Source organism: Pelophylax lessonae (assembly GCF_965119305.1).
Source record: "Pelophylax lessonae genome assembly, chromosome: 3".
NCBI classification, from domain to species: domain Eukaryota; kingdom Metazoa; phylum Chordata; class Amphibia; order Anura; family Ranidae; genus Pelophylax; species Pelophylax lessonae.
The window spans coordinates 397485044-397512332 of record NC_138770.1 but is presented as its reverse complement, the minus strand read 5'-3'; the positions used below and the strand labels follow the sequence as shown (position 1 = coordinate 397512332).

The following is a 27289-nucleotide window of genomic DNA, read 5'->3' as shown; positions in this document are numbered from 1 at the left end:
CCCGCAGTTGATCCAGAGGAAGGCGAAAAACCCCCAGCAAAGCATGATCCAATTTCTACAAATTGGAGAGGCAATAGGATATTCCCTGGATCCACTTTACCTATAAAATATAAGTACCCAGTTATATTATGTACACCTAGGAAAGAATCCAGGCCTTTTTTAAAGCAATCTACTGAGCTGGACAGAACCACCTTTGATGGGAGTCTATTCCACATTTTCACAGCTCTTATTGTAAAGAAAACTTTCCGTATTTGGAGACGAAATCTCTTTTCCTCTAGACGTAGAGTGCCCCCTTGTCCTCTAAAGTGAATAACAACACCAAGTTCACTATATGGATCGCTTATGTAAGGTCAATGGTGTCACCGGGTGACTCCGCCCCTTAGCTTACTTCAGAGGCGATGGAAAGGTGTGTCAGTTGGCGGGAGCCAAGTGATGGAGTGGTTGTGTTGGTGGGCAGCATGTTTTTTTTTTTTTCGTGCAGGTGGCGTTCATTGAGATTGTCAAAAGTATTGGTGTGTTGATTTCTAGGGCACATTCTATTTTGTTGGTAAAAGTGTAGGAGTGCTATATACCCAAATTCTGATATGTCACACCCCCCCCTCCCCCACACACACACCAATAACCACTGGGCGGGGAAGAACCACTGTTGCGGGGAAGAAGAGGCCCTAGTCCTCATCAACATGGAAATAAGGTGCTTTGCCAGGGGACACTCCCTCCACTTTGAGGGCATGTGGCCTGGTATTGTTCAGGGGGGCTTCATACTTGGCCCCCCCCCCTTTCCTGGCCTGCCAGGCTGCATGCTCAGATAAGGGTCCAGTGTGGATTTTTGAGAGGGACCTTATGCCATTTCTTAAAAAAAATGTGCTTGAGGTTCTTCAGAAATTCCATACCAGACTCGACAGGGTATCTGAAAAGTGGATGCTGTACTACGTACTTGTATGAAATAGTTTACTGTTCTGTTTTGTATTGCATCCTATGTGTGAATTATCTGGTGATCCTTTTTCTTTCCTTTCAACATCTGACCAAACGAGGCATGCAAGCACAGCATGGTCAGTTCTCTAGCTGTGTTGAGAACTCAGCCTGCTCTCCTCCAGTGATCAGATTGTCCTGACATGCCCCCCCCCCCCTGCACAGTGATTCACTGGGAAAACCAATGTACTGCTGTTTCTCTTCCCCCAGCTCTCTGAACTCCTTATGCAGCTATTTTAAACTGAATGGGTTGTTTTACAAGATTAGGGATGAAGAGTCACTCAAAATGCTGTAGCAGGGCAGGAAAAGCTGTAACTAGGGTGGAAATTAACAACTCCGTGTTTCATAAGCAGGGAGCTGGTGAATGTCATTCGGCTCTCTGTATACAAAAGATGTGAAATTTTTTTTTTTTCTCTGAAAATTTATGTAACCACAGTAAAGCATAATTTTCAGCTGAATTAATACATTAAAAAAAAAAATGCTGGCATTGGTTGATAATGTATATCTTTAAGGATTAGTCATCTGAACAAAGACTTCCATAGCAACGCGAACAAACATCGAAAAAAAATTCCTAGCCTTGACAGATCTGTATACCACGTTGAGTATCTGATGGGTGTATAAATACTGTCTCTTGACTTGGCTCCTCTTTATCATAGCAACTCTACTCACAGTTTACACTACACATTTCTCTGACTATTGGAAACACATGTTGTAATAGAACCCTTCCTTACCCTTCTCCCTGCTGATCTGGAACTGTAAACTAGAAGATAAGCAGCATTGTTGCATTGATTAGCAATCTCTAAGTGCTGGTTCACATATATGCGATGCGGGAACCCTGCGAATCCACTGCGGGTTCCCACATCGCATTCAAATCGCAGGCAGTTCACACTGCCATATGCGAATTGCTGGGGGTGTCAATAAAAAGTTAACGACACCCCCCCCCCCCGACAGTTCGCATACTGCAGGGCGAACTGTCAGTTCGGACATGAATCAGTTAGCATAGGTGTGAATCACCATGCAATCCAATTCTGGTGCGGACCCAAAAAAGGGTCCTGTGTGAGTTGTATCCGAATGCGAAGCAAATTCAGCCATACAATCTGTATGGTTGAAATCGCATCGCACAGACATCGCATGTTATTTTTAGAGCAGTGCGCTCCGAATCACATGCGATGTCTGTCATCGCACTAAAGTGAACCAGGACTTAAGCCTAGTACAAATAATAAGATTACCGGGCGAATGAGCATCCGTTTTTTTAATCTCCATATCGAAAACGAATAGGTTACTAAAGTATGAAAATTCTCATATGACACAATAAAAATTTGGAAGTGATGTAATGTGTTGTAGTGTATTTGATTAAACCAAAATTGTACAATCTGGTATCATACGAAAAACATTTTCATGTTTGTCCCTTCAGAAAATTTGCAGACAAAAGCTGTGTACTAACGATTAGATTAGCGACAATTGCTTTGAAAGTGGTGTTCATTGTACAATATTCTGATCATGTGTACGGGGCTTAGATATTGGTCAGTTTTTATGCAGTCTTTTGTGTCCATTTTATGTACCCTAGTGCCTAATATTAGGATTTTGTATCTGAGATTTATACCTCGTACAATCGATCAGATAATCGGACGATTTATCGTTCTCATTTTGTTGCATGATACTATCGAATTCAACAATGCGTACTAAACATATGATTTTTTTTCGTACGGTTCTGGAAAAGATTCCCGGTTGCGTTGCTACGTATCGGATAGTGAAAAACAAAAACAATGGCAGCCAGGCTTTTTCCGGGTTGTTTTCGTGTTTCTGATCATGAATGGTTTTTGTCTTATCGATTTTTAGCAGACGCATACTGTACTGATTAAACGATTGTTGTTCGCTAGGCTATCGTACGACAAAAGTTTTCGTGTTTGTCCCTTCGGATTTTGTTGGACGAAATGTTGCGATCGCCGGTTGAAAACTTTGTACTAACGATCCGATTATCGCACAATCAATTTGAAAGACATTTTTTTGGTACGATTGTCTGATCGTGTGTACGAGGCATTTATGACACGATATCTAATATAACAGAGATTGCAATCCTTAAAGGAAATGTGCTGAGAAAAACGTGAAGACTGCCATTAATGATTCGCTTCTGAAAAGTTGCCTCTCCTGTGTCTGTAATTTACCTAGCATACAATTCAGGAAAGTCAGACTGAATTTAGAACACCTGATCCACATACTTGTTCTGGGTCATTGAATTACAGGGTTACTGAAGCCATTAAATTAGCAGGCCGTCTAAGGTGCTGGCATTTTTAGACAAATAAGTCAGCAGCCTGCATTTGACTCCCAAGAAAGCTTTTCTTTTGGCCTGGTTTACACCTATGCATTTTTTTTTTGTGCATTTTCAGTTTTGCAGAAACACACTACAGTCCATTTAACATGGTTTCCTATGTGTCACGTTTACATCCGTGCATTTTAGGAAAGGGCCAGGGACTTTTTTCTGTTTTTTGGTTCCATAGACTTCAATGGATCAAAAACTTGTATTGAAAAATGCAAAATGCGCCTGGAATATGCAAACTGCAACCTGTACAGGTGTGACCAAGACCTTCGAGAGAATTAGACCTGAAATAGTACATAGTTACATAGTTAGTCAGGATGAAAAAAGACACAAGTCCATCTGGCTCAACCAATAAAAAAACATAAAAGAAAAAAGAAAATACTGCCATACAATCCCATATACACAATCCCATACCCACAGTTGATCCAGAGGAAGGCAAAAAACTCCAGCAAAGCATGATCCAATGTGCTACAGCAGGGGGAAAAAATCCTTCCTGATTCCCTGAGAGGCAATCGGATATTCCCTGGATCAACTTTACCTGTAAGGTAAGCAAAGGTAACAAAATTGCTAAAGCACAGGTGCATTATGGTGCCTGAAAGTGGCTATGTTAGTTTTCTGATTAACCTATGTATCCCAGTGCATCCACTCTGATCATAGGCCGGGGCTCTACACGGGACCTTGACTTCTGCTCACATCAATATTAAAGTTGGGTAAAGTCTAACTATTCCTAAAATGTTCTCTCCCCTCTCCTCCTACTTATCCTGCATACCCTGTATAACAGAACTGGGGAGCAGAAAACGGATGCTCAACCACCAGTTTTTACTACCCCCTGGCCATGTGAACAAGGCCTTAGAGCTCCATTCATTTAAAATAAAAAGCTGTTGGATGAATGTGACAATCATTCACCCTATCTTTTTTAATAGAAGGATTTTTTCTGATCATCCACTCCATCTACTGGCCATTACGCAGTAATTTTTATGAAATACTTTAATCAGAGATAAATACCATATTATGGCCACTAGATGGAACTGAAAATACAGTAAGACTTTGTCAACATTGGGCAAATGCTTGTTACATTCGGCCAACAATTCTTTTTAGAAAATTGACCAGTATGTGTATAGCTGCTTCTACACTGCCCCCCAATCAACAGGCTAAAGGAAGTGTTTTCTAATTAATACAATTAATTACATTAATACAAATATGTAACAGGTCGAAAAATAAAAGAGTCTAAAATGTATTTTAAAAAAGCAACTTAAAGTGTATACTTACTGAAAACACACATTTATCTTTTAGGTAATATTGATTGAAATAAAACCCAGAAAATGTATAAATAACCTAAAAATAATTTGGTATTTTTAAGTCCAGGTTCACACATATGCGATGCGGGAACCCTGCGAATCTACTGCTGGTTCCCGCTTCGCTGAATTTGCATTGCACAGACATCGCAGGTGATTTGCATAGCAGTGCGCTGCGAATCACATGCGATGTCTTTCATCGCATATACGTAAACCGACTCTTACTGCCGGTTCACACTGATCCGACTTGTCAGGTGACTTGGTCGCCTGACAAGTAGCTTCCAATGCTGTGCAATGGAACCGTTCTAATCAGAGCAACTCAAGTCGCTCCGACTTAGAAAAAGGTTCCTGCACTATTTTTTTGCAAAGTCGGAGCGACTTGCATTGACTTCTATTAGAGTCGGTTCACACTATGGCTACACGACTTCGGGGCGACTTGAACAAGTCGCCATGCACCGCGACTTTGGCGCGGCTTGCACTGACTTCACATAATGGAAGTCAATGCAAGTCGCTCCGACTTCGGCCAAAAGTAGTGCAGGAACCTTTATCTAAGTCGGAGCGACTTGAGTCGCTCCTATTAGAACGGTTCCCATTGCACAGAATGGAGCACGACTTGTCAGGCGACCAAGTCGCCTGACAAGTCGGAATAGTGTGAACCGGCACTAATTTTGACAAGTCGTTGCAAGCCTGCACGGGCGACTTCATTAGTCGCCCGAAGTCGGGGCGACTTTGAGTCGGATTAGTGTGAACCGACTCTTTATGTCTGTTTTGTGTTTCCTGTTTTGTTATAGAATTAATTAGTAGAAGATAATGAAATATTAAAATCATTTCTATGTTTTAGATTAGGAGAAGATGACAGCATATTTGAAGTGAACATGGCCACTGGCGGTTGTGAAGTCCATCGGTTTGATCCAAGTATTGGGTCTGCTCACTTCCATGAAGGGGAGCGACTTTGGCATCATCGACTTTCGGTTGATTGGAGGGATCCTAACCCAATAATTGCCCCACATCGATTACACAGCAATACTAAGAAGCTTGGAGCCATTCTCAATGAATTTGGGCATTGGAAGGTAAAAAAAATGATTCTGCTGCTTTGAAAAATGTTTTGCCAGTAAAAATGTTTATTGAGGTATAACAAATAGTACAGGTCAGGTGAAAAGAAAAAATGGTATAGGCATGAATAGAAACTGTAGCAGTAACAGACACATTGTGCAAGTAAATCCACAGGCTTTGGTCTACATGATACTAGACAATATATGCAAACCAGTCCAGAATAATTGGGAATATAGGAGTTGGGGGCAAGGAGGTAGGGGAGAAGAAGGGAGAAGGAGCAGGGGGGTGGCGAAAGAGAAGAGGGGATATGAGCTCGGGGGGGGGGGGGATGCGGAGAGGCATCTTATATTTATATGAAACATTATATCCAGTGGTATATTTTCGTTTTGTGCTGCCCTGGGCAAGACTAAAATCAGACGCCCCCCATCTAAATTTGTCCCACCCCAGCCGCGTACGACGTACATTTTACTATCCATAGCTGAGGCTTTAAAAGCCTTTACAGATTGCATCTTTCGATTTACACAGGATGTCTGGTGCTAGAATTACTGCCCATGATTTGACGTTCGCAGTGATACCCCACATGTGTGGGACAATCGCTGTTTGCATGCACGTAGGGCCGACATGTACGTTCACCTTTGCTTGCGTGCATGGGAGGATGGGGCACTTTCATTTTTTTAATTTAAATATTATTTATTTATTTTTTTACACTGTTGCTTTCATTTTTTCAATTTTTTTTTTTATCACTATTATTGCTGTCACAAGGAATGTAACAGCAATAGGCATGTGACAGGTACTCTTTATGGAGATCTATAAGACCCCAAATCCCTCCCCTGCCATAAAAGCATTCAAAACACCAAGATCAGTGTTTTTTTAATGCTTTGGATTTTTAAAAATGGCGCAGATGGTTTCCGAGTAAGCTTGAAGTGTTGTCATGTCATCGCTTCTGGTTTACTGTTACAAACAGTCGATCAAAGCTTATCCCGGCTTTGCTTGGCTGTCCGACCAGCTTGGGTCTACCAGTGGGACAGGAGAGCCCCAGAGAGCTGCGGAGCCCCCTCCTGCTGCTTGTAATAGCAATCGGGTGGCTACTAAGCAGTTCCGATTGCTATTACAAGAGAGCTGACCATCGACTCTAAAAAACTATACCGGAGTAATGCATCATCCCGGTACAGGCGCCAACCCCCTCAAAAATTCCACCCAAGGCAAACGCCTAGTTTGCCTCGGGGCAGATACGCCCATGATTATATCCCATGATTATATACCCCTCCCCCCTTCATATAGCTTCATGTCCGACTCCTAGTTGAAATACCTTGTATACTACACAGGATTTATATAGTGCCAACAGTTTGCGCTGTTATACAAGCTGTACACTCACTACTTCTTCAGTGTTGTCACATGAAAAGATATAATAAAATATTTACAAAAATGTGAGGGGTGTACTCACTTTTGTGAGATACTGTATATATATATATATATATATATATATATATATACATATATATATATATATATATACTTATTAAAAATTTTAGATATTAACTAAATTATACACCACACCTTTTTTGAGGTTTTTATTAGATAATTCTAATCCATAATCGTCCAACTAATCGATTATGAAAAAATTCATTAGTTGCACCCCTATTATAAAGAGTAAATTCTACCAGTCAACATAAGGGACACACGGCCCTCTGATTCATGAGATATTACATCCCACACTAGGAGCTCTTAATAAAACCTCCATTTTATATTCCTCTATCTGGTGACTAGGCAGACAGCAATGTCCTCTTGCGATCATGTTAGCCAAAGTACGTATTTACCAGGTCTGTACAAGTTTATCTTATTATTTGGATTTATCAGCCTTTGTTCAGTTGCATCAGTGCTGGCAGGTTGAATCACATTCTAACATCTTATACGTAGAAGACATATCCCTAAAAGAATCTGGTAAACCACTGTAGCCAATACACTCACAAGTTTATTCAATAGAGTGCAAGGATTGCTAAAGAGAATTCCAGCAACCAACAGCATGCAATCAGGGTGAATTTTTACTAAAGTCACATTAGCAAAAGTTATATTCTTTTCTTTTTACCAAAGACATGTAGCAGAATACATTTTGGCCGAAATGTATGAAAAAAATAGATAAAAAAACATTTTTTTTGGATAAACATTGCATTTACCTAAGCATTAACCACTTTGCCACTGAGTACCGTAGTACTACTGCGGCAAAGTGGCTCGTTATCGTCTGACGACGTAGACCTACGTCGTCAGATACTCCCCTTTGCGGGCGGCGCTGCGCGCCGCCGGAGGCTCGCTCCCGCTGTATTCAGTCACAGCGGGAGTCGGGCCAGGGGAGTAGCAGCGGCGATCGCCGCTGCTCTGCCCTGATCGTCGGGGATTTAGTGTGGAGATCCGCCCGCCTGTGTAAACACAAGTGGGCGGATCTCCCAAGTGACAGGGAGTGACAGATCGGAGTGTTCAGCATAGCTGAACACTCCGATCTGTCCCTGGCTCACACAGTCACCTCCCCCCCCACACGTCAGTAAGCACCAGGCATACATTAACCCCTCCCTCTCCAATAAAATTAACCCCTTCCCTGCCAGTGTCATTTTTACAGTAACATTGCATATATATAGCACTGATTACTGCAGTAATGTCACTGGTACCCCCAAAAGTGTCAAAAATGTCAGTCAAGGGTCCGATCTGTTCGCCGCAATGTCGCAGTCCTGCAAAAAAAATCGCAGATTGCCGCCATTACGCGTTAAAAAAAACCACCAAAAATGACAGAAATCTTTCCCTTTGTTAGTAAACGCAATAACTTTTGCGCAAACCAATCAAAATACGCTTATTGTGAATTTTTTTACCAAACATAGGTAGCAGAAAACAAATTGGCCAAAAATTTAAAAAAATTTTGATTTTTACATTTTTTTGGGGGGGAATTTCATATAAAAAAAATAAAAAATGTGAAAAATATTGTTGTTTTTTCAAAATTGATGCTCTTTTTTTGTTTATAGCGCAAAAAGTAAAAATCGCACAGGTGATCAAATACCACCAAAAGAAAGCTCTGTTTGTGGGAAAAAAATGATGTAAATTTCGTTTGGGTATGGCGTCGCACGACCGCGCAATTGTCAGTTAAAGTCGCACAGCGCCGAATCGCAAAAAGTGGCCAAGACGTAAGGCAGCAAAATGCTCTAGTGGTAAAGTGGTTAATGGGTCCAGGAAAAAGTGGGATCTCTACCTAGCAGTTTTGCTGCATGAAAACACAAATGTTTTTCTTCTTGCACTGCTGTGTTATGTTAGCCTAAACTTGCTGCTTTCAGATTTTTGAGATAGCTTTCTATGTATAAATCTATTTGTAAGAAAATGACACTTTCATAATAGCCACTTGCCGACTGCACACTGTAATTTTACTGCTACAGTGTGGGCCGGCTGCGCAGAATCACGTATGTATACATGATTCTGCATTTCTGGGTAGAGGGTACGTGCTCACCCACCGGGCTGTGCTCACCCAATGATTTATGGCCGGGACCCGCTGATCGTCAGAGCGAGTGACAGGAGAGAGCTTTGTGTATGTAAACAACACAAAGCTTTTTTTTTGCCAGCGGCGATATGCCGATTTTTGTTTCCCTGCAAAGCAGAGAATAAAACCCGGCACATCCCTTAGTAAAAGCACCACAGTACACATAGTATTTATAGTTAGGCACACATTTTTGCCTGCCCCAGATGTTAACCCCTTCCCAGCCAGTGTATATTATTAGCACTGATCACTGTATCAGTGTCACTGGAGATGTGAGTGGCAGTTAGCCAGTTCCCACAAAATGTCAGTTAGAGTCTGATTACCCACCGTCCCGCCAGAGGTCGATCACTGCCATTACTAGTATAAAGAAAAAAAATAAATAAAAATTCCATCATATAGCTTATTGTAGATGCTATAACTTATGCTATATGATTCTATATGCTTTATGATGCTATAACACACAAGCCAATTAATATACTCTTTTTGTTGGATAAGTAAAAAATATTGTTGTTTTTTTTCTCAAAATGTATGCTTTTTTTTGCGTCTATAGCGCAAAAAGAAAAAAGCCCAGTGGTGATCCAATATCACCAAAAGAAAGCTCTGTTGTGGGAAAAAAATGATATAAATATAAATTTTGTTTGTGTACAGCATTGCATGCCTGAGCAATCGCCAGTTAAAGTAGCGCAGTGCTGAATAGCAAAAATCTTCTGGAGCTGAAGTGGTTAAATTTCTGAGTCTGATTTGTACCATATTCAGCCTGTAATAGTATATAATGTATATATCTCTCCTGTCTGTTATTCCCAGAGTGGATAAGATATTTTGTTCCCTAACCATATAGCTTATTTATTTAGATTTACCACTGCATATAGATATTTAGGAAGACATTGTCTTTTTTTTAAAAAAACTTTACATAATAACCCCTTGGAGCCTAAGCCTTTTTCTGGCATATGTTGCTTAGAAGTTAAAATCAGTATTTTTTTCTAGCAAATTACTTAGAACCCCCAAACATTATATATATATATATATATATATATACAGTATATATATACATATATATATATTTATTTATATATATATTATTTAGCAGAGACCCTAGAGAATAAAATGGTGATCGTTGCAATATTTTATGTCACACGGTATTTGTGCAGTGGTCTTTCAAATGCAAAGAAGAAGATGGGGAGAAATACACTTACAGGGATTAAAAAAAAAACAAACAGTAAAGTTAGCCTAATTTTTTTGCTAATGTGAAAGATAATGTTAAACCGAGTAAATAGATGCTTAACCTGTCACACTTTAAAATTGCGCACACTCGTGGGGTGGTGAAAAACGACAGTACTTAAAAATCTCCATAGGCGACGCTTTAAAAAATGTTAACGGTTACCTCTTTAGAGTTACAGAGGAGGTCTTGTGCTAGAATTATTGTTCTCCAGCTAACGATTGCAGCGGGTTTTAAACACCGGGTCACGGGTGCGACTTAAATATGCGTTCGCTTCTGCGCGTGAGCACGGAGGGACAGAGTGCTTTAATTTTTTTTTTCTTAATTATTTTTCCCTCCTCTGCAATTAAAAGCATTCAAAACACTAAGTTTGATTGTTTTGAATGCTGTCATTTTTTTTTTTTTTTTTTAAATCTGGCGCTCCAGTACCCAGAAGTGATGTCTTGACATCGCTTCCAGGTTTCTACATTGGAGACCCGATCAGAGCCGAACCCGGCTTTGTTCGGGTCTTCGGCCAGCCGGTGGACATGCCAGCTGGTTGCTCGGGTAACACTGCAAGCTCAGGAGGGGGGTTTTATTAGAAGAAAGCCGACTGCCGGCTCTAAGCAACTGTACCAAGGTGAGGACTCTGGCTGCAGGCATCACCCCGGTACGACCCCCTGAAGCCGAGGCCGCTTATTTGCATTCCATCAGGGAGGGGTAAGGGGTTAACTACATTATACAACACACCTTTTTTGAGGTTGATGTTGACAGGAGCTTTACACTCTTTGCACTCTTCTATGATTCTATGTTTAGGGTCACTGTAGATAAACCAATGCTGTTTGGAAACTCTGGAAGTATGGTGACAGACAAGCCTTGCTCTTCAGAGCCCCGGTTGCCCTTACTTGCATTGTTTTTTTTTTTTTCTTCCAAGACATGGGTCACTGTTCCACTGTTCCAAACTACACCTACAAGCAATTTTTTTACAAATTCAGTCATTATTAGTAACTCACTGGATTTATAAATTGTGTTTACATATTGTAATACTGCAAAAACTCGGACACAAAAACATTTGATGAGTGGGGAAATATACAGTAGCCATCCTAGAACTTAAAACAGAACTCCGGGCATTTTTTTTTTCTTTCAACTCTGCAGTGTAAAAAAGTTAAATCTCATGGCATGTATGCCAGTTTATATATTGCCGTCATTTCTTTAATCACTTCAGCTCTGGAAGGATTTACCCCCTTCATGACCAGGCCATTTTTTGCGATACAGCACTGCGTTACTTTAACTGACAATTGCACGGTTGTACGACACTGTACCCGAATAAAATCGATGTCCTTTTTTCCCTGACAAACAGAGCTTTCTTTTGAGGGTATTTGATCAACTGATCATCCCCATCAGAGTCCCCCTTACATCAGGTGTCCCCATCAGAGTTCCCCTTACACCAGGTGCCCCCATCAGAATCCCCCTTACATCAGGTGCCCTATCAGAGTCCCTCTTACATTAGGTGCCCATATCAGAGTCCCCTCTTAATCTGGTGTCCCCATTAGAGTCCCCCTTACATCAGGTGCCCGCATCAGTGTCCCTCTTACATCAGGCGTCCCCATTACAGTGCCTCCTTATATCAGGTGCCCCCATCAGAGTCCCCCTTACATCAGGTGCCTGCATCAGTGTCCCTCTTACATCAGGCATCCCCATTACAGTGCCTCCTTATATCAGGTGCCCCCATCAGAGTCCCCCTTACATCAGGTGCCTGCATCAGTGTCCCTCTTATATCAGGCATCCCCATTACAGTGCCTCCTTATATCAGGTGCCCCCATCAGAGTCCTCCCTTACATCAGATGTCCCCATCAGTGTCCCTTCTTACATTAGGTGCCCCCATCAAAGTCCCCCCTTACATTAGGTGCCCCCATCCTGTACTCACAGATCACAAACTGCACAAGGCAGCTTCTCATTCCTCTCTCCAGTCTCCAGGCAGACAGTTGTTATTCACTTGCAGTGCTGAGCATTCTATAACCTGAAGGGTGGAGGGAGGGGAACACCCAGTCCTCTTTCCAGCTATCTTAGGGAGCGATAGTCCACTCTGAAATATGTGTCCGGTTTCTAGGTGGACTGAAAACTAGACACATGATTCAAAACTCGGACTGTCTGGGCGAATCCCGGACAGGTGGCAACCCTAGCCAGATAGCATAGCTATAGTATTCCATAATCTCTCAAAGAATACAAGGAGTTCTGTAAATGCGTAAGGGGAGAGAGGGGTGGACAAACAATTCTGTGGCTTCCGCATACTCAGAGATGCAGCAGACCAGGCGAGAGCTATACTATCAGGCCAGGATGAAAGTGTAAGGGCTCCTTTACACCGCCTTAGTTGAGCTACATAGATCAACACAGGCTCAATGCCAGGGCACATAAAACAATTGTTTTCTATGTGGCATGTTCACACCACAAGGCAGCCTTCAGGTGGGTTGCAATCAGGGATGAGCTCAGATGGGTTCAGATCCCAATCTGAACCCACCTGAGCTATTACACCAGGAAGCTGTCACTGCAGACCACCAGTGATAAGTGGCCAAGACATTCCCCACCCTGCAGGTGTGTGTTTACATGCCTCTTGTATACTTGCACCTGCAGGGCAGGGAATTCCTCTGCCACTTATGATTGGCAGAGTGTAGTGACAGCTTTCTAGCGGGATAGGTCAGGAAAGTTTGGCATGCCCAACCTCATCCCTAATTGAAATGCATTACATAAAAATACAGACATTTTTTCACAATGTAACAGATTTCACCTCATGTCTCCACCAGACACCACGTCAAAGCTCAGCTTCAGTGCATAGAAGTACATGAAATTGAGTTTTGCTTTAAGTAGTCTTGCCTTAACCTGTTATGGTAACCAGAACTTGGTTTATAGATGGACAATACAGTTTTAATTATCTGGTGTATTTTATCTGCACTGAGCCTTGAAGCTATTTAATAATTAGCTGTGTTTGAAATCAAAGTTAGCATCTGGCAATGCCTTGTTTGCCTCTGCCAATGCTAATCTAGTATGTGCACAAAAGAATTACAAAAATAATTGGGATTTCTTTAGATGATTAGCCATGGTGGTTGGAACGTGGAACATTGTCTCACCCAAAAGTATCTAATGTCAAACTACACTATTTAATTACAGTAATATTTTCAAAGGCTGCATGTCAGTATTCATAACATTCTTTATACACAAATATATCACTGGCTGGCAGGATTAAGGACAGTGTGTATCTATTACCTAGGCTTCTCACAAACAGTCTTTTTTCCAGCGTCATTCATCAACAGGTAATTGCTACATGTTTGAATGCATGAGAATGGCACAAATTGCTATGAGCTTTGTCTTCATTGCTTTGAATAGGGCTTCCCACCCACAGCTGTTCAGAAGAAACCATGCTGAGTTTCCCACTGGGACTTATAGTCGGCCCCATATTAAGATGTGTAGGGCTTATTTTTCAGAAAATAGGTGCAGGAACTCTGCCATGTTCAGTGTGCAGAGTTCAGGGGTGCGCTACATACAGAGCGCAGAGTTCAGAAGTGTGCTACGTACAGAGTTTAAGAGTGCACTACGTACAGAGTGTAGACTTCGGGAGTGCGCCACGCACAGGTTGCAAAGTTCAGGAGTGTCGTATGCACAGAATGCAGAGTTCAGGTGTGCGCTGCTACACGCAAGGTGCAGAGTTCAGGGGTAGGCTATGCAAGGTGCAGAGTTTAGCTCCCTTCCACTGCTCCTTACCGCCACATATTCCATCCCCATCTCACTTACATCCCACCTCAGCCCTGATTTTGTGCACCCCCCCCCCCCACCCTCCACTGCCCTCATCACCCCTGTCCTTTAAAGCTCCACCATTTTCCACGTGTCTTACCTTTGCAAAAAGCACTTGGCCCAGCTCTAGTGCCCACCAAAATATTGTAGGTGGCTCTGCCTCTCCATCCACATCTCACCTGATTTTGTGCACAGCCCCCCCCCCCCCTCCACTTCCCTCATCACCCCTGTCCTTTAAAGCTCCACCAAGAAGCAAGATCATCCAGCAATTGAGGCATCTAGATTCATGACCACACTGTACCCTAGGCACTTGCAACTCCCTTGTCCCCACCCTGAGTACAGGCCATCTGTAGGAGCCGCTGGGAGAGGTAAGCTGTCCCTTGTAAACACAGAAGCTGGGCTTCTGTGTTTATAATTTGCATTGGTGAGCTGAAAGCAGAGAACCATAGCTGGAGGTGGCAGAATGGAGTTCCACCACATTCTAGCTGAAAAAAAATCTGTTTATGAGACCTAATAAGTTCTGCTCAGTGTTCTGCAGCCCAGGAGCTTTGTAACGCATTAGGCATAAAACCTCCATTCTCAGTCCATATCTTACCTGACAGCCAGACCTCCTTACTCGTCTCCTCTGTCAACAAGCCTGTATACTGTATATGCAAGCTGACTGATGCTAAGTATGGACATTTACAAAGAAAAATGGTTTTACATTTCCAACAAATTAAATGATATCTGTACCAGCTGTAAGTTAGGAACTGGTTTGAAAACTAACATTCAGCAATCATTTAGGTAAGATATCTAGAGTTTAAAGTTAAAGGTTTTATAGGACAATAAAATGGTAGTACACATTTTCAGTATTATTAGTTTGATTTTTATTAGCTTCAGTGAGATTGTGCAATTTCCTGAAATTTACATTAAATTAAAACCAATGGATCTTAGAAGCCATAGCTAGCACATGCAAACTATGCAGAGGATATCACAAATAAATACCATATGCCACAAGAACACTGTGTATAATGTCTTGTCCGTCTTGCCATTTTTTGTATTTTAGTTTGTATTGAGTGATGTTATTTAGGTTACAGAAACAGAAGATCTGACACATCATTCCATACAGTAGCAATCATATTTCTTATAGTGGCCAAATGCTACACAAAGTCCAGTTATTAGCAGCAAGAAAACAATAATGTATCAAAAAAATAGGTAAATCACTGTCCTTTATTAAAAAGGATTAGAGATCCCTTTTCCACTAGGCATATACCATGCAAGGAATCACTTGCTAGTTAAAAAGGATGTGTGGTGTTGGAAAACCTTTACTGTTAAAAGAAAGCTATATTTAGTTTAGTCATTTTTATTCAGTTTATAAACTGATAAATTTATAATATGTTTGCTTGTATAAAATGTTTATTTTCCAAACAAACATGGTTGCATCCATGACACCCAGTGTGAAAATCATGCTGGGCTTTCTAAATAGAAAGCTAAGCACTGTTAGCCACTCTGCAGGGAGAAAGGGCAGTCAGTTTGTCTGCTAATCAGGGCTATTTTTAGTATAGCAGTTGCATAAAAAAGCATCTGAGAGCTCATGTATTTTTTTCTTAGGTGGTTAAATACATGGATATGAATAAAACAATTTGCATATATTAAAACACTTATTCTTACACAGTGCCTCTGCTGAAATGGAATGTTGGAACAATAATTGGAAAAAAAGTGGGCAGGAGTGGAAAATAAGGGATTTGACAATTGCTATGATAATCAAAATAACCAAACTGCTGTGACATTTTAAATGTAGTGTGTGGGCAGTATGTTGGATGGCTGATCTTTATGGACAGCTTGTGAACACATAGCACACTGTCTGTTAGATCAGAATACTGCAGAAAATGACATAAATATAAAATGGAAGGCTCATACCCATAGAAAAAGGAAGAAATAGTGTAAGGTCATGAACACTGACTGTCATGTTGCCTTGCAGCATCAATAATACCTATGTATGTGCAGCAATGATACTTAACTTTGGAGTAATTGTTTTTGAATTGTAATTGAAGAAGGAGCGCGGCTGCCCTCCCCCCGGCAGCAGGCACGCTCGGAAACGCGTCGCACATAGATGATGTCATCTTCATCCGACCGCCAACCAAGCCTCACTTTCAGTGACTACCGAGCCTGTTTCCTGATTCCAGCTCCGCCGTACTTCCCGGTGTTCTAAAATTTTGTCGGACCCGTGAAAAAATCGGACCTCGTCACTTCCGGTGACAGAGCGTCACAAAACAGTTGATAGGAGTCGTCCGTGCGCATGCGCAGAAGACATTTTTCGAGGTTTGGCAAAATTATAACAGAGAACGGACAGCTGATTGTGAGAAGGCGGGGCTGATGTGCGACGGGACGGAGGCACATATGCAGAGCTGGCGGAGGAGGCGGGACGGAGGTGCGGCCGTGTAATATATGCAGGGCTTAAGCGACTCCCTGTTTTATTATCTTTAGTAATTATCGTATTATTTATCCTTCGGATTTCATGACATTTAGTATTTCTATAATGCAAAATAAGAAATACTAAATGTAATGAAATCCTAAGGGTAAATAATACGATAATTAGTAAAGATAATAAAACAGAAGGAGTCGCTAAAGTCCTGCATTTATTACACGGTCGCACCTCCGTCCCGCCTCCTCTATTCAGCTCTGCAGATGACGCGGCGGTGTCTTCCGTCCCACCTCAGCCCCGCCTCCTCTCATTCAACTGGTCGCTCTGTGTTATAAGTTTACCAAACCAAGATAATGTCTGGTGCGCATGCGCACTTGAGACTCCCATAACCGGAAGTGACGAGGTCCGATTTTTTCACGGGTCCGACAAAATTTTACAACACCGGCCGCGGCGAGGAGATTTCGGCTCCAGCGAGATGGCTACCCAGGATTAGATGACAGTCCTCATTACCTCATCTTATCGGAACTACCTCAATGGTTTCCTTTCTATGATTATACGCCTACTGATGTGAGTGCATATTTTTATCCATTAAATGTGTACATCGCCTCTACACTTAGAGGCGCCTCTGTTTCTCTTTGTTTCTATCAACATCAAGGTTGCTTACTTACACATTCCAATATGTGTCTGTCACCAGCGCTTTCTCCACTTTACCGTGGCAGAGGAGAATTATCAGTTTGTGGTGTTACCCTTTGGTCTCGCCTCTGCTCCATGGGTCTTCACAAAAGAGTAAGTCCCGTGCTAGCTTTGCTACGCCAACGGGGCATCACGATACTGGGCTACTTGGACGACCTCCTTCTGTGAGTGGAGTCCCCTACTGCTGTGGTGGACAACGTGGAAATCACTATACGGACTCTGAGGAAGTTAAGCTGGCTTCTGAATTAACAGAAGTCTGCTTTGGTTCCTTTATGAAGCTGGACTATGTGGCTTTGACTCTTGACTCAGGCCTTAGCCAGAGTGTTCCTTCCTCTGGACAAACTCTAGAAATTGTATGCTGCGATTCATCTCCTGCTGTCTAGCAGGTAGTCGTCCCTCCGGACTTGCATGCGGGTGCTGGGTCTGTGGTTTCTACCTTCGAGGCAGTCCCGTTTGCACAGTTCCATACAAGGTTCCTGCAAAGGGAGATCTTGGCCAAATGGAACAAGTGTCTGAAGTCTCTGGACAATCAGATCCAGCTCAGCCGGGAAACAAAAGGGTCTCTGGTCTGGTGGCTTCGCTGTCCAGCTCTTCGCCAGGGCAATAATTTCTCCCCTTGTATTGGACAGTGGTCACCATGGATGGCAGTCTGTCCAGGTGGGGAGGTGTTCTAAGCCGGAGTTCCGCTCAGGGAGTTTGGACACTGGAAGAGTCCAGACTCCTGATCAATGTTCTGGAACTCCGAGCGATCAGACTGTGCCTGAATCACATGACAGATCATCTTCAGGGGTGTCCTGTGCGAATCCAATCAGACAATGCCATGGCAGTGGCCTATGTCAATCACCAGGGTGGAACAAGAAGTGCGTTGGCAGCTCTGGAGGTAGCAGATATTCTCAGGTGGGCAGATCGCTTAGATTCGCCCTTTCCGCTGTACACATTCCAGGGGCAGCAAATTGGCAGGCGGATTATATCATTTGGCAGGCATTGGACCAAGGGGAGTGGTCCCTTCATCTGGGGGCACACCCGAGGTGGATCTGTTGGCCTCTCGGCTCAACAGGAAGGTGCAAAGGTTTGTGGCAGGGTCACGGGATCCGCTAGCGGATGACACAGATGCACTATTTGTCCCCTGGGGCCAGTATCGTCTGATTTATGCCTTCCCTCCTCTCAAGCTTTTGCCGAGACTCTTGCGCAGGATCGAGGCAGAAGGGACTCCGGTCATTCTAGTGGCCCTGGACTGGCCTCGCCGGTTTTGGTATGCTGACCTTGTTTGGCTAGTCGCTGACGTTCCTTGGAGACTACCTCTCAGGGAGGATCTGCTGTCCCAAGGGTTGATTTTCCAACCCGCTTTACAGTTGCTGGCTTTAACGGCTTGGCTGTTGAAAGCCAGGTGCTGAAGGATAGTCTGGGTCGATGATTTCAACACTGTTTAAAGCTAGGAAGTCTACCTCTAGGAATATCTTCAACTGTACGTGGAAAGCGTACATTTCATGGTGTGAGTCACTTGGTGTTCACCCTCGCTCTTTCTTGGGGGCTCGGGTCTTGATCTTTCTTTAACGGGGGTTGAGCAGAAATTGGCTTTGAGTACCATCAAAGGCAAGGTTTCAGCCTTGACGGTCTTCTTTTAACGACCCTGAGCCATGCACTACCTGGTGCGTCCCTTTATTCAGGGGGTACTGGCTCCACCAGTGCAGTCTCCACTACCGCCTTGGGATACTAACGTAGTGCTTTCAGTCCTCATAAATGTTTCCTTTGAAAATATCTGGGGGATTCCTCCGCTTGCACTGTCCCAGAAGATTTTTTTGGTGGCTATCGCCTCTGCGTGCAGGGTATCGGAATTGATCTCTCTGTCCCTCAAAACCTAAGCTTCAACAGCAATGCCGTTAAAGCCATCGACCATAAAGCACGGCCTGGAAGTAAGGAAAAGTTATTTTCCATAACCCCCACCATACAGATATTTCCCACCCATTACAAATGTCCTCCCACAACCCTAAATTCCCCTCATAGCCCCTTTTAAGTACATATCTCCCAGTACCGTCCACCCTCACAGCACATACTGTGCTCTCAGCCCCTTACTTCTACTCAGCACAGACCCCCTCTCTCCTCTCCATTGGAGTACTCAAGGGATGGGTTGTCCTATTAGGTATCTGAGGCAGAGCAACTTATTAGTTTGCTGACATGAGGAAGAGCTAGCAAAGGAAAATTACAGTTAATATGAATGACAATTTTCCATAATTTTCACTTGAATTACCACACCCATAAGACCAACAGTGATTTGTGACACTCTCATATCCTCAGACATCCTTATTCAGGGAATGCATGTTGAAGGCCTTATGTAACTTTACAGATTGGAAATGCAGACGCATTATCTTCCATAAAATTGTTTTGGTCAAAGTGCATTTTTGCTTTTCTGCCCACCTCCCGGGTTACTGTACTGCACTCTCCCCCTGCCTCACTTGCATGCTGATGTAGACAAGGTAAGTGTGCATCAGGGACAAGTAAAAAAAGGATAAAGGCACTTCTTTCTGAAAGTGCACTAAACCTAAAAGATGGCTAGTAGGGCGTATCAAAAGGAAAGTAAAGAATGATCGCATATTATGGTCCAGTTCATTTTCACGACAACTTTAATGCAAAACTATTGAGCAAAAACATAGATTTTTGTATTGTACATAAAAACAGGGTATAGGCATTATTTGTGCATTTTATATCTAAAATGCACATCCTGTTGTGAAAATAAATACGCTTGATTCATTAAGTACTTATCAGCCATGCCCAAAGGGTGAAAGATGACCAGGTTTAAGTAGAAATAATTATCCAATTCCCATCTTGACAGACAAGGCATGGTAAGGCATGCAGGCTTCTTAGACCTGAAAATGTAATTTGCCCTTAGGTAAGAGTGCAGGTCCAATGGTCTGACATTGTGAAGACAAAGGAAACATTGCTATAGAAACATGTAAATTAGACAGGCTCTAAAAAAGTGAGTCGTGCACAGGCCATGTGGTTTCAACTCATGTGGTGGTAACATTTCAACAGACTAAACTGACTGCTGCTGTAAAGCATGTTACACAGTGTCCTCCCTTGTCACTTTAATATCTTGTTTGCATGCTTTCTACAGCTTTGTATTTGATATTAACAGTATTACCTAGATATGACACTGTGCTGAACAAGAAAACATACAGTTTAGGGATAGCACCATAGCTTTTTTTCCTGGTGGGTTAAGGTGTAGTAAATTGGCTAGAATAGTAGTGTAGCCCTGCTCCCAGGGGAGTGGCTTAATGCAAGCATATCCTCTTCACTTCGGTTGCCCTGAACCTGCTCCAACCCAACTGACACTATTGACTCTGTCATGTTAAATGATCAAGACAACAAAAGATTGCAATAAAAGATCAAATTTACTGCTCTTGGTTTTTTAAGGTTAAAGAATATACAAATAGAACCAGTTATAATGTAAGAAGATTAATAGTAATGTAGATCCTGAGTCCCCAACCAATAACTTGAGTAGGGTTCAGCACTCAGAATCTGGAATACAGGCCACATATATATAATGTATATACATACATTTATATGCTAGAGGATTGTATTCTGTAATAATATAACACATTGAATTATTTTAGTAAATAGAGAGTGACCACAAATTAAAGTTAATCAGGTTTAGAGAATAACTGTAGAATAAACGGTGTAACAGTACTAACTAGATATCAGAGTGCACTCTGTGTACTAACGGGGGCCCCCTTTACACTCGATTGCAAGAGTCTCCTGGAGAGTGAGGGCTCACTAGTCTTAACCGGCAACGAATCCTCGGTCAATCCAGAAAAGTAATTGTAATCCAAGTAAAGGTGATTGATGACTATAATCCCCAATGTAGTGAATAATTGTAATCCACAAAGATGAATGGGAACACAGATCTTGATGCTCTCCAACAGGCAAACACTTAGTACTGCAAAAGGGCTTAAGGCCTTGTTGACCCACCACACACTATGTGTAACTACAGTGTCCAGTGAAGGCTTGAGGACTCAGTGTGGCCTTCTACTCAACGGTCCAACAGTTCCGCCCAGGGTCAGTCTAAGGCTGGCCATACACTATACAATTTTCTTATTCAATTTCCTTTAGATTTACCTTAAACTATGTAGTGCAAGGGCATGCCTGATTGAATACAAATTGAAAGTGTTTAGGTTTGACCCTATATTACATGGTTTTGGTAAATCTAAAGGAAAGTTGAACAAGAAAATTGTATAGTGTATGGCCAGCCTAAGTGTGTGTGATAAATACAGATGCAGATGCTGGATGTCTCTCACCCACTACCGGAAGCTCCGCTCTGCACTGCAACCAGGCCCCGCTCTGCTTAGCGACTCTCTCCCGTCCTGTCAGGCGTCCTTACACTCGGTCACACTACCGAGATCCTTCTGTTCACACCGCTCGTCTCAGCTCCGGTATCCACTTCTAGGCCTCCGGCCTACTCCTCTGCGGTCCGCAGCAGCTCTTCCCCTTCTTCACAGCATGCTGTCCTTGAGGCAAGAGAGTGAAAATGGTTCCCGCCCCCTTTATAAAGACACTGCCAGCAGGCTCCACGAGTCACATTGCTCCCTGGGAGAAGAGTCCTTTTACATAGCAGTCTATGGTCCTGGCTCCTCCCGGAACTACATCTCCCATAATTCCAAAGTCACTGTATTTGCAGAACTTTAACAACAAACATCAATTTGAACAATACTAGCCGTGCGACCAGGCTACATCAGCTTGCATTGTGTGGCTGATAAGGGCCATTTAGAAAACCTACCCATTTGAATATAAAGGTTCATTGTAAACCAAGATGACCAGAGTTTCAAAACATGATCCAGGGAAACCCTTCTTACCATGCCCACTTTTATTGGAAGATGGGACAGGGATGGGGCTAATTGTGGTACCCCAAATGGTGAGTGTGGCCAAATTAAGCTTGCAGTAGGAGGAGCATAAATGGGTATGAATAAAATAAGCCTGAGCCTACTCCGTCTGGGTCTAGAAAGCGTAATGTGTAGAGGTCAGGAGTGCATAACACACAGAGTGCATGGGTCAGGAGTCCGTAATGCAAACAGTGTAGAAGTCAGAATTAAGTAAAGCACAGGATGCTTTGTAAGCAAACATTACCATCGCCTCCCAATATAGCCCACATGATAAAACCACCTCTGTCACAAATTCCCTATTCCCTTCTGAAATTGTAATCAATGGACCTTGTCATTGCATTGCATCTGCTGTTGAGTTCCCAGGGTCCCAACTCCATGACAACAGCTCTTTTTTCCTTCTATATGTCATTTATGCTGCAATTGCTAAAATACGTGGGCAACAAAAGGATAATCATGACAATACATGAACAAACAGGCAATTGTGACAATATGCAGTCATATGGGAGAGGTTTGGGGTTATGATGGACTTTGGCCCCCTGGAGGCTCACCGTGGACTAGACAGATGTCAGGAAGGGCTTTGAATGCAGGGGTCAGTAGTGAGGAAATCCGAGATCAGTAGTATGTAACGCACAATGAAATCAGGGACAGTCCCCTGAAACCAGAGGCATCTGGTGACCGTAATGTAAATATAAAGGTGTAATTAAAAGTGATTATCAGTAACTCTAAAGCCGGCCATAGACGGATCGAAATTCGGCCAGTTCCTTTCGATCCATCTATGGGCAGGCTGGCTGTACTGTAGTCGATCCATTGATCAACTTCAGTACAACCAGCATGTTGGGTTTTTTTTTTCCCTCCGATCACTGCATGTGATAGCCGCCAGCAGTGATAATTGTATTCTGCCGGTGGGGAAGGGTCCCTGCCAGCAGAACACAATAGCGCTCTAGGAGGGTTTCCCTTGTCAACACTGACTGTGTTGATTGGAGGAATTGATCAATTTTCTTTTCTTCAACCTATGGTTGAAGAAAAAAAAATTGCATAATGTATGGCCTGCTTTGGCAACTAAATTGAGATAATAAAACTTTTTGCAGTAAGAAGAGTGGATGATGATTTCTAATTGCTGCAGCGATTTGTGCATTGCTCTTTACTATTTTTAGCTAGAAGCCTACATTACTACTACAACTGCATGAAAGATTTGCATCTATCATTTTTTGGACAGATGTTTGCTGCAGCTTTGTAAGATGTTTAGTTTGCTTCCTTAGCTTAATTTCCTTAGATACCATAATTTTTTGGCCATAAGAATAATGTAATTGTGAGTAGAATATTAGTTGTCAGTGCAGACAAATAAACGTGTGCATTTCCTCTGTATGGAAGCATCAATTTAATATTTTTTTCTGTAGAAAAATGAGTCACTGTTTATGTCAGTAACAGTCACATTGAAAATTATAGAGGGCCTCAAGTGTGACCCCCCCATACCTTCAGAGGGCCACACAAGAACAGCGCATTTTCACAAGTTGAGGGCATTTGCATAGAATAAGGCTGTAATGCACCTCAGCTCCTAAAAATGTTGGTCTGCATTTTTTGCAATGTACCACAGTGCACACTGAACAGAAAGATGGAGTCATCATTGGTGTTAGTGACAATTATAACTTCCATGCTTTGGTGTTAGTGACTGCAATAATAATGCCTTCATCGGTGTCAGTTGACAAAATAATAGCCCCCAGCATTGGTATCAGTGACACAATAATAACCCCCAGGACTGGTGTCTGTCGGTTCTATTAAACCACTCCCCCCCCGACACTGGTGGTCAGTAGCAGTGCTCCTTACTTCAAACCCCTGCAATGTTATTTAACCCCCATCCCATTTGTCACGTGTGTCAAACACAAGGCCGGGGGCCGAATGCGACCCTCCCGCCCTCCAGGTCATTTCATATGGCCCTCGCACCTCTCCTGCAGCTTCGCCCCCCAGCTTCTTCCTGGCAGCAGCACAAGGTAAGGGAATGCACTGTGTAAGGTAGGGTGGTGGACTCTTGACTTCTGGTGGTGGGGGGGCTCTTGAAATTTGATGTAAAGGGGGGGGGGCTCTAGACATCTGCTTATAAGTATTAAGAGAATACTACGATTCTATGCCAGTTGAAAAGGAGGGTCGCACACCGCTGGTATCACCCACAAGATACTTTACTGGAGACTTGAGACAGAACACCATGGCAGAACCATGTTCTCTCTGAGAAGTCTCTAGTAAAGTTTCTTGTGGATAATACCAGTGGTGTGCAACCCTCCTTTTCAGACTTGCAGTAAATACATTTATATAATCTTACAGATATAACTGGCCCTTTGAGGGCAACCATAATGCTGATGCGGCCCGCGATGAAATTGAGTTTGACACTCCTGCCATTGGTGGTCAGTGGCAGTGTTTTTTTTAAACTCCCCTCCACATTGATGGTCAGTGAAGTGGAAGAGAAATATAACTCATAGCATTGGTGCACAAAAATTCTCTGGCTTTGTGAGTTTTTTGTATTGAATAAACTTTAGTGCTCATCAAGCATAGGAAACAAGGAAGAAAGGCAGCTCTTTCATTTAGATCAGTACTGTAATTGTACTGTTGGGCAGAAGCATCTCCGCCTGGCAGTACTGTCTTTATTTCAGTGCCAGGTTCTCAAATGTAAAGTGTTTTAGTTTCTAGAAACCTGCTGTAGCTACCCAAAGCTCCTACAGGTGCCCAACAGGTGGCAGACCCAGCAGGCCACAAACAGAGAGCCATTGGCTGCATGTTGGGCACCAGGAGTTTATGTAAGAGATCTTTCACAGATCATGTAAGCACTGTCTTTAATCTGAGAAGAGCTTAGACCTTTATAAACAATACATAGCAGTTAGAAGTGCAAGCATGATCTGAGTTTTAGACACCCATATCTTACGGAAGGCAACAGTGTTTGGAGCTGTGAAAGTACACCCCCAGGATACTAAAGAAGCCTTGATGGTGTGCAAGAGTTCTTTTCAGCTGTTCTTCGAATGTTATACATGTGCAACTCCTATACTTATATTGATTAGTGGTTCCAAGTTAATAACTACTGCAATAGGTAACAGACACTTATGCCTCGTTTCCACTGAGCGGTACGGTACGCAATTTTTGCCGTTTCCATTTTCAAAAGTTGTGAATGGTACCCTAATTCCGAACCGTACTGTACCACTTTTTTGGGACCCTTTCGTTGGAGTACCAAGCGCAATTGTACCATAGCAACAGAGTGGAGCTACACTCTGCAGAACGTTGATTGGTTGACCATTGGTTCGCCAGGCCTATCAAGTGACGTAGATCACTACTTTCCGGCTACACCACGCCAATCATGTAAGGGTACTGTTGAGGGTGGAAACGCAAGCCTGATTAAGGTGTACTGTTCCGAACCGTACTGAACTCTACCGAACCGTACCGCTCAGTGGAAACGAGGCAAAAGATACACTCAGCATCTTTCCAAAAACCTGTTCTGTTTATTCAGTGCACTTGAAGTTTTTTTTTTTTTATACACATGATTGCATAAGTATCACATATTACATTTGTACTTTTATGGTAACAAGGGGCGTAACATAGGCAGGCTAATTTCTGATTAGGACTCGAAAGAATGCAAACATGTGATGAAAACATCATTAGTGCCATGTGTACAATGAGTGCAGTGTGCAATACATAGACAAACATACAAAATTAAACACAATTTTATACAGAACTTACAATTTCCTTAAGACTAGCTTTGAGAATGCTGCTCAAAAAACAAAATGGACAGATCCTCTCACACCTATAAATCTCTCTGCTTTGATTGATGGCCTTCTCTGTGAAATGTGATAAGTTTGATGATAGCTACAGAAACTTAACTGATTCTACTTTGTTTTTGTTATACGTTTTCCAGATTGATGTCCTGAAGGCAGACATGGAGAGTGCAGAGTGGAAGATCTTGGAGAATCTGATTTTAGAAGGTATTGTGGAGCAGATAGGACAGCTTGTTGTGGAAATCCACCTTCACTGGCCTGGATTTGAGGTCAGTGGCAATGACAGCACTGTTGTGAGATTCTGGTACAGCTTATTCAAAGAACTTGAGCGAAAAGACTTCAAACTTTTCTACACATATAAGGACTTATCCAAACCACAAATGTTCCTAAAGAAAGAAGATTTCAATGCAAGCAGTTGTTATATCCTTAGCTGGGTTAACACTAGGTGGTCTTGAAATGAACATGTCTACAGAATTGTTGATAGAAACCTCTATTTTACAGAAATCTGCTGGATGGAGAAATATTTGTTTATTTAAAAATTACATTTTTATAAATAATGTTAGCCAGGTTGCATATTAAGAAGGGAATTTTCACTGTTTAAATTATAAAACATGGACATTTTTCTGCTAATCACTTTATTCATTGCAGTACTTTTTCTTATTTTTTTTTTTTTTTTACCATATTCAGTTAAGTTCTTGCATATTACTACTTGTTTTGTTAGCAGATCAATCTCCTTTATGCAGGTAAGGTATTCTGATTTTGGTGCATTAAATGCCCATTTTCCAAGAATTAAAATGTATTTGTGCTGCTTCATGACATAGAAGTATGGCTGAAGTGATCACAACTATACAAAAATGCTGCTAGAATAAGGAGACATTTCATACATATTATAGAGAGTTAAAGAGGAAGTAAACCCTCCTCTGCAACTTTTACCTATAGGTAAGCCTATGATAAGACTTACCTATAGGTACTGTAAATATCTCCTAAACGTGCACCTTTTAGGAGATATTTACCTTACATGCAGCCAGTGACGTGACGGGAGTGACGTCACCACGGCTCCGGCCAATCAGATGGCCGGATGCCGCGATCCCAGAAGACGGGCGACTGAACATGTCGCCCGTCATACAGGTAAGCAGGCGGCACGGCGGGGGCTTGTTCTAAGGTAAGTATTTCATAATGAGCTAGTATGCGATGCATACTAGCCATTTCATTATAAAAATGTCATATGTGAGGGCCTTTGTGTATCTAACCAACATCCAAGAGAATTCAATCCATCCAATAACAAGGCATATAGAGCTTGATTTACTAAAACTGGAGAATAAAAAAATCTGGTGCAGCTGTGCATGGTAGCCAATCAGCTTTTAACTTCAGCTTGTTAAATTAGGCTTTCAAGTGCAGTTGCACCAGAGCTTAGTAAATGATGTAAATCTTAACTTTGCA

At 42.3% G+C, this 27289-nt stretch overlaps 1 protein-coding gene across 1 annotated transcript in view; it reads left to right on the top strand.

Moving 5' to 3' along the window:
- METTL24 (methyltransferase like 24) overlaps positions 1-26868 on the top strand; it is a 92446-nt gene extending 65578 nt beyond the window's left edge. The window contains exons 4-5 of the mRNA XM_082251403.1: positions 5423-5651; positions 25990-26868. Of these exons, the coding sequence (XP_082107529.1) occupies positions 5423-5651; positions 25990-26304 (544 nt within the window). The 3' untranslated portion in view covers positions 26305-26868. The remainder of the gene's footprint in view (positions 1-5422; positions 5652-25989) is intronic.
- Positions 26869-27289: the final 421 nt, after the last annotated feature.